General features: G+C 35.7%; 1 protein-coding gene across 1 annotated transcript in view; it reads left to right on the top strand.

The window, feature by feature from the left end:
• nphp4 (nephronophthisis 4) overlaps positions 1-8,125 on the top strand; it is a 178,107-nt gene that overhangs the window by 106,820 nt on the left and 63,162 nt on the right. The window contains exon 12 of the mRNA XM_016495116.1: positions 2,167-2,301. Within this exon, the coding sequence (XP_016350602.1) occupies positions 2,167-2,301 (135 nt within the window). The remainder of the gene's footprint in view (positions 1-2,166; positions 2,302-8,125) is intronic.

The following is an 8,125-nucleotide window of genomic DNA, read 5'->3' as shown; positions in this document are numbered from 1 at the left end:
TATATGAAATTGTATATATTAGAAAATCCCCATGGAGAAATAAATGTGAAAAATACTGGAACCAAGGTTGAAAATGTAGGCAGTCACTGTTCTGCTCTATTAATGCCCATGGTTTCGAAATAAAATGTTCAAAAAGCACATTTGGATGTGATGTTCTGGTGTACAGTACCTTGTCGTGTTTCTGACTTATGGTGCTTTAATGCACAAGTCCTGAATAATGCCGCCAGCAATCCTCCTCACATCTCATACACTTTATTTCAGAGTTAGTGAGTTAAAATGCTTGCTTTGGATGCATGCCCTCACTCTCTATTTATAGTTAATGCTTTTTAAAAAAGAGCCTTTGTCTCTCTCTATCCGTTTCTCTCTCTCTTTCAGGCACCGCTATGCCTCCGTTATTGATTTTATGTTTTTAGTATGCATGAAAGTGAGTGTATGTCAAACAAGAGCTGGCTTTTTTGTTGGCACTGTGTCTGTCAGTAGTTCTGCTGTCATGTGGATCTGTCTTTCTTTCCTCTCCCTCGGTTTTCTTACTTCTCTTTTCGCAGTGATAGGTGTAATAACTCATTGTAGTGAGAGTCATTTGTTTTTGTGTCTGCTGTCTGACGAGGATCACAAATATTGTTGCTATTCATCAGTGCAGCACAATACTGATATCAGTACAATGTAAACTAGGGGTTCCCATCTTTTTTTTTTTTTTTTAACAGAATATGTTTTAAATATTATAAACTTTAATAATATACAATGATAATTTGTTTTAATTATACGATTTCAAATGTTAAAATATCTTTTTTTTTATTTGCAATTGGGATTCTTTATGAACATTTACTGTTCATGTCTTTTAAATAGCAGACGTGTTTATTCAAATTAATGTACAATGCAACATAACTTGTTGGTTGAAGTGGTGCACTACAAAGTTTCAAGAGGTTCATGAGCCCTCAGTTGGAAAGCCATGGTCTTAAATTCATTTTATGCAGTTAGTTGATCAGTCGGTACTGGGCACCATGAGATTCGGGGCTCACTGTAGTATGTGTATGTGTTTAGGCATTATTGGGGTCAGTGATTCATAAATTTATGCTGTATTGGGGTCAGTGGAGAAATGCTTTTAGGGTCTGCTGGCTGTCAGTGATTTAGGCTGTATTGGAGGCAGTTGAGTCATGAGTTTAACACCGCTGACCTCATCACAGTCATCTACTAGATCACATCACACAGCCTGCAAATCCATCAGCCTTTCTTAAGGGCAGAGAGGTGCTTTACATCAGCAACTGATGGAAGCACTGGAGAAGGTCTTTCAAACAGTAATATCTGACTAAATCTGATTAAAAGCGGCACAGTTACATCACTACACCATTAATGTCTTCATTTAGATAAGTATCAGAGTGCTTTTTATAATTACGATATGATATATTATTGCTCACTGTAATACAGGGATGCAAACCTTTGACCTTTCTGTGAGTTTGGATCGCTTATAATGTGCATTTGAAAACGCAACACACGCCAACCATTTCCCAAATTTGTAATGAGTATAATAATTATATTAATAATAATAATAACAATAGTGTGAATGTTTAAAAAACTCTTTAAAAATGTTTTAAAAGCACATTTTAAAGCTGATATTTTAAAGATTTTCTTGCTGGGGGCTGGGGCTTGACCTTTGACACACTGAATTAATTTATTCACAATAAAATGAATTAATGTAAAAATATTGACAAAATTTGACAATCTCCAAAGACAAAAACTCAAAACTAAAAACAGCATATGAGACACTAGCAACTGAGATGAATAATATCAGAATCTCAAAGCTGATGCAATGGATGACTGCATCAGAAAACTCTTGTATATTGGCATTAAGGTATAATGTTACTTTTGACAACAATAGAGACTCAAAATAAGGCTGGAGGCAAACAGGAATGGTGAAATGCTCAAAGTGAAGAAAGAGAAATTAGGGCTTGTATGAAAATATGTGCATAGTGAGACCCAAAGCCGGATCTGTCACATTTATACCTAAACAGGTTTCTAATTTCATCCTGCTTTTGTGTTGGCTGGATGTTGGCATTATGTAGATGCCAGCTGTGGGGGATTGTCACACCGTCAAATGCTTCTGCCCGTTGTTTTGTACGATAAATATGTATTAATTTTTTTTCTCCTTTCTCTGGTTCTGTTGTTCAGCTGTCTCTCTCTCAGCTGGTTGCGACTTCACGCTACCCAACCATGAGCCACACGGTGGGGTCTCCATGGCAACAACAGCTCCCCTCTCTGCTTTCTCCCTCCCCGATGGCATCGGCCCACCAGCTGTCACATGTCGTAAGTTTTCCACCCACATATGCACGCACACACTCACATGAACACACAAATGTATAAATGCTATTTTAAAACAAAGCACAGAGATACATTCATGCAAAGGAATAAAACACCTACACTCAAAACATAATATGGCATAGAAAAAAAATCACATACATTACCTCAGTAAACAGACACCTGTACACCACGGAAACCACAATACACCTGTCGAGAGCAGAAGAAATTTCATATTAAAATAGGGTTTTTTAACATGTTAGAGCTGCAGCTGTTCACTACCATTTTGCAGGTTAAAAACTTTGTATCAAACAACAGAGTACTTCTAAGAGCCCCATTAACTGTACTATTGGTTTGGTGAAATTAGCTGCTCCATGATAATGTTTCATGCTTGCGAAAGATCTACTGTAAGTGCCACTTTCACATTTTCTTTACTGCAAAAAACTGGAGAGATAGACCAGAACTTTAAAACTTGATCAGGTTGAGTGAGTGTACGCCACTATATTGGAAAATCATGCAAATGAGTTTTAAGGTGATTCTTCAGCTCCACAGCTCATAATATATCCATCAGTGGTCCAACGGATTGGTTCACTTGAGCTCTGTAATACATTTATATGATTAATGATTAATATGATCAGCAACATTTTATGTACTGCAAGACTTTTCCACTGTGGAGCTTGAATGTTGTTGTTGTGAAACCGTAGTTTCCCTGATGATACAAGAGTTGGCGACGACATGATACTGCTTTTGTAAGTAAACAATGGAGCGAGTGCACTGTGGAGGAGGATCACATCATATAGAAAGATAAAAGTTCCCAGACTAGCTAAAAAGAAAATTGATTCAGGTAATATTATATGATTTGAGTTAAAGAAAATAGTTCACCCAAAAATTTAAATTTGCTGAAAATGTATTCACCCTCAGGCCATCCAAGATGTATTTGAGTTTGTTTCATCAGCATTACATCACTTGAGAATGGGTGCCGTGAGTCCAAACTGCTGATAAAAACATCACTGTAATCCACAAGCAGGGGCACATTAATGCACAGGCTTCAAGGGGCTGAAGCCCAGGGGCCTACATTGGAAAGCGTGCCCACTGGCTGCATTGAAATTATATTTTTTGAATAATTATTTATATGGGAGTTTGCAGCAGTGACAACAGCATTCTGTAAAAAAACGCATACACTCATTTTCAGCGACTCCCTGGTTGTAGTAGCCTATATAGTGAATGGCTCAGTTTAGGTTCCCCCCCACACAGTTTGTATAGTTGGTATGTTCCACGTGTTCCATCGATATACTGTAAGCGGAATGTACAATGCATTTGCTAGTAAATAACCGCAGCATGAGAGTATGTTTATGTTAACACGCAGATTAACAGAAACACAACACTGCTGTGTGAAAGGAACTGGACCGGACAACGTTCTGTAACGTCATACAGTGAGAGTTCCAGTAACTTGCTTGGATGTAATCTGTGTGTCATCTGTGTTCCATAAATAGTGCTGCTTCAAAATCTCAATTTTAAATCTGGGGATGGAAAAATAGGAATTGTCCTATTGCTTAAATGTGATCATTAAACTTTATACGGCTGTGATTTAACTAATTAAACGTGAGCACATCATGTTTCAAAATAAAAACGCAGTTAGCAATCACCAAATAACCCACATTTATGCCAACATGCCGTGTTGTTTCGATCTACTGATGATGAATAATTAATATTTTGTGTGATTTATGGTGTTTAAATCATACCTGTAAACACACATTTCAGCCAGGAAAGTTTTGATGGCATTTTCCTTTCATAATACCTCTGTATAATGCCCGTAATAACGTAGTGTTTACTTTATGTAATGGCTATATAATTCTGCTGTTCCACAAGCGCCATCTTGTGGCAAAGAGTGAATTTGCATATATTCACATTTTACGCAGAACAGTGTTGTGAATGTTAACTGGCACTGTAATGCTGTAGCCCAGGGGCCTTTGGTTATCTTAAGGCGCACCTGTCCACAAGTAACCCATGTGACTCCAGTCTGTCAATTAATTTCTAGTGAAGTGAAAAGTTGCATGTTTGTAATAAACAAATGTATCATTAAGGCTTTTTAACTTTAAACCGTCGCTTCTGGCCAAAATCCATAATAGCACTTTCTCTAGTAAAAAAGTCCATCCCCTGTTGCCCTCTCACAATAGAATCCACCAACATGTTTAGAGCCATTTTGAACTGTTTTCGCTAGGTGGATGATCTGTGCATATTTCTTTCCTGATACAGACAAGACGTCTTTTCACTGGAGAAAGCAATATTATGGACACAGGACTCATATATAAGCTGAAAGCAATGGTTTGAAGTTAAAAACATCTTAATGATGGATTTATTTATTACAAACACAAAGCTTTTCTTTTCACAATACATTAATTGGTGGACTGGAGTCGTGTGGATTACTTGTGGATGATTGTGATGTTTTTATAAATTGTTTTATAAACTGCATTGGATCCATTGGTGAGCAAGTGATGTAATGCTAAATTTGAGGAAACAAACTCATCTACATATTGTATGGCCTGTAAGGTGAGTAAATGTTCATCATATTTTGGGTTGAACTATTCTTTTAATGTAATTCTTTTAATGTTTAGCTGTTCTTTTAGTGTAATGTACCTTCCTGTGTAAAAATATACTGTATTATACGATAAAACCATCAGTGCATTATTACAGCTGTTCTACAGCATTGCCAGCTAGCCATGCTGAGAAATCAGGACTGGGAACGGTTTGTAATGGTAATGTGCTTTTTTATTTTAATGGAAATACAGTGTGGTTAGATGCAGCCTGTATAGAGTGGGTAAATAATATCACACATTTTGCACAAAGATATTCACTGATGTTATGTTAATCATGTGTGGGAGCATATATGTTTATGCCATTGCCTTTAGTCATGCGGTGCATTTGACTATATGATAGTGTGTAAATAAACATATAAAGTGCTTTGTTACCGCCTCCACATTTGTTTAAGGCTGTTTGTGCCACACATGGACTCTTCTGCAGAGATTAGGGAGGAAATTTCTGCTATGCTCAACTTCCTGCTTGTCATTTCTGGGTGATTCTGTGATGGTGTTCAATTATTCCCTGTGCATTTCTTTTTTCTGTCTATGAATCTCCCGGTCTTATCTTCAAGCTAGAATTTCAAATTCTTTTTGGATTTGGTTGCAGCTGACTTAGAAATATTAATCTGTGTGGACAAAGCTTTGTGAACATCCTGAGCTGTACCACTTTTAAAACACAAATGCAGAATGTTGGAATTCACTTGCAGTTTGGCTGAAGTGCTGCGATAGTGTTTTTTAATTAGACTACATAGTATTTGTATGTGTGTGTGTATAGTGTGTGTGATTGGATGTGATTTTGAATGCATATACCAGCATGCCACATCTACATCTAGACCTGCGTTTATTTCTTTTGCAGACACAAATGCAAATGACGATCACTACCACACAAGCAATTCATCATAAGTGGGCACTAACATTAGAAGTGTGATACAAAGAGCTAAAGATTGCCAGAAAAGTACAATCTAATAGATAAACATAATTTATAGTACAGTACTGTTCAAATGTTTGATTTTTTAAAATTAAGTCTGTTATGCTCACCAATGCTGCATTTATTTGATCAGAAATACAGTAGAAACAGTAATATTGTGAGATATTAATACAATTTAATAAAATGTTTACAATTAACTGGCTTCTATGTAAAAGCCTTTACTGTCAATTTTGATTAATTTAATGCATCCTTACTGAATAAAAGTATTAATTTCTTTGTTAAAAAAAAAAAACTTCTGACAACAGATTTTTGAACAGTAGTGTATGATAGTGAAACTTATTTGTTTACTCATTCATTCATTCATTCATTTTAATAAAGGTTTTTGTAAGGAGTAGCCTTACTTTGACTGTTGGCATCTTTCGTTTTGTTTGTTCATGTCATTTAGGAGTAGGTTTATCTAATATGATTTATCTGATATACCACTTTCTTAGACCACTGAGGAAAAGTGCAAATCTGTGGTAAGCTATTCAGCTGTAAAGAAAAACTATAAAGAATAATCTGAATCCAATCTGTCTATTATTTCACAGACATAATATTGCAACAAAATATGCAATTCTATTTACAGTAAGTTAGTAGTCTCAAACTGAACTATCTTATATCTGATTTGATGTCACTAACCTTGAAAACGTAGGGAAATGAGTGTGTCTTCAAAAGAAACAAGTTTTGTTTCCGGGCAAAAAAAAAGTGCACCTTGATTCCAAGAAACTGTAAAGCCAGCCAATCAGATTAAAGCTTGTCTGATTGAGAAAATACTTGCCAATTGTTTTGGCAATATAAATCTGACGGTCAATGAACAGACTGTTGGTGGCCTGTGGGTTTGCTGTCTGAAGCTAGGTAAGGAGTATAGAAAATGCTGTAATTGGTTTTTGATCAAGTCCTTGCGGAAGAGTTGTGTCTTCAGGCGTTTCATAAAGAACTTGAAGTTTTTGTAGAGCGTTTGGATTTTTTTTTTTTTTTTTTTTTTTTTTGCTGTGGGATAGGCTACCATGAAAATGAATATTAGTTCAATAATTTACCTGATATTATAACAGTGATTTAAGAATTAAAGTTATTTATTGATTTGGAAGTATGTGGACGTCTTTTTGTCGGTGCTGTTGCCATGGTGAATCATAATTTCGGAGCTCATGACTTCTCATAGTCGTGGTGCACGCACTAAACTCAGAGTCAAGCTACTCAGAGTCGACTGAACTAACACAATTCAGCTGTTCTGAAACCGAAAACTCAAGAGTTTCAACTCAGAGTTGGTCGAACCTCCTTATTGAAACGGGCCCCTGGTCAGCAGCAGGTTTTCTTCGGTAAACCCAGAGTTTCTTTAGGTCTCCTCCCCCTTTTTAAAGTGCAAGCAATGTTTAAATACTTCATTAATTCATGCACGCTGCAAAAATGCTTTTCTTACGAAGTATTTTTTTCTTATTTCAAGTACAAATATATCAAAATTCTTAAATCAAGATGGATTTTCTATATAAGAAAATGATATAAGATATTTAATCTTATTTCCTGGGGGGATCTAAATTAAGTGCATTTTACTTAAAAATTATCTGCCAGTGTGGTAATACAAATAGTCTTAATGCAAATGAAAAACAAGATTATTCGGAGCGTCTATTACTAAGTGCAGATTTACAGTAGATCCGCCCTCCAATGTCACACAAGGTTAAATACGACGTGCAATAACTATGGCTTCAGTGGTGTAGGCAGTAACGCGTTGGGAGCGAATAGCTAGTTTGTGACCTGAGTGACCTGGTTTGAGTCTGGCTTTTGCCGAGCTCGCTCTTCTCACTTTTCCCATCACATATCACATTAGAATTTATTTTAAATAAAAATGAAGAAAATGTTCTAAAAGTGGAAGTAAAGTGCTTAACGACTGTTTAATAATGATAAAAGTATTTATAATTGTAATAAATATAATCATTTACAGTCTGTTATTATTGCATCCTGTTAATGTACAACAGTACTGAGGTGCAAATAGTATGTATCCGCCAGTATAAAGTATAAATAGCATCTAATTATTATTTACACTTATTGCAAAGAACTGCTACTTTTACATGGTAAATAGAATATATCACTATTTTCACTAATAGCATCTAGAGCTATTTGCACTTAAGATCTATCACTAAGAAAGTAGCTAATTCCACTTAGTGTAAATAGCTGCTGCCGTATTTTTCTTACCCTATTGGCAGATCATTTGTAAAATAAGAAAAATGCACTTATATTATTATTATTATTTATTTATTTATTTTGCCCGTGGGATACCATGAAAATGAATAGC

This window comes from Sinocyclocheilus anshuiensis, unplaced genomic scaffold (assembly GCF_001515605.1).
Source record: "Sinocyclocheilus anshuiensis isolate Anshui unplaced genomic scaffold, SAMN03320099.WGS_v1.1 scaffold122, whole genome shotgun sequence".
Classification (NCBI taxonomy): domain Eukaryota; kingdom Metazoa; phylum Chordata; class Actinopteri; order Cypriniformes; family Cyprinidae; genus Sinocyclocheilus; species Sinocyclocheilus anshuiensis.
Note: the sequence above shows the minus strand (reverse complement) of the source record. Positions and strands in the feature narration are given on the sequence as shown.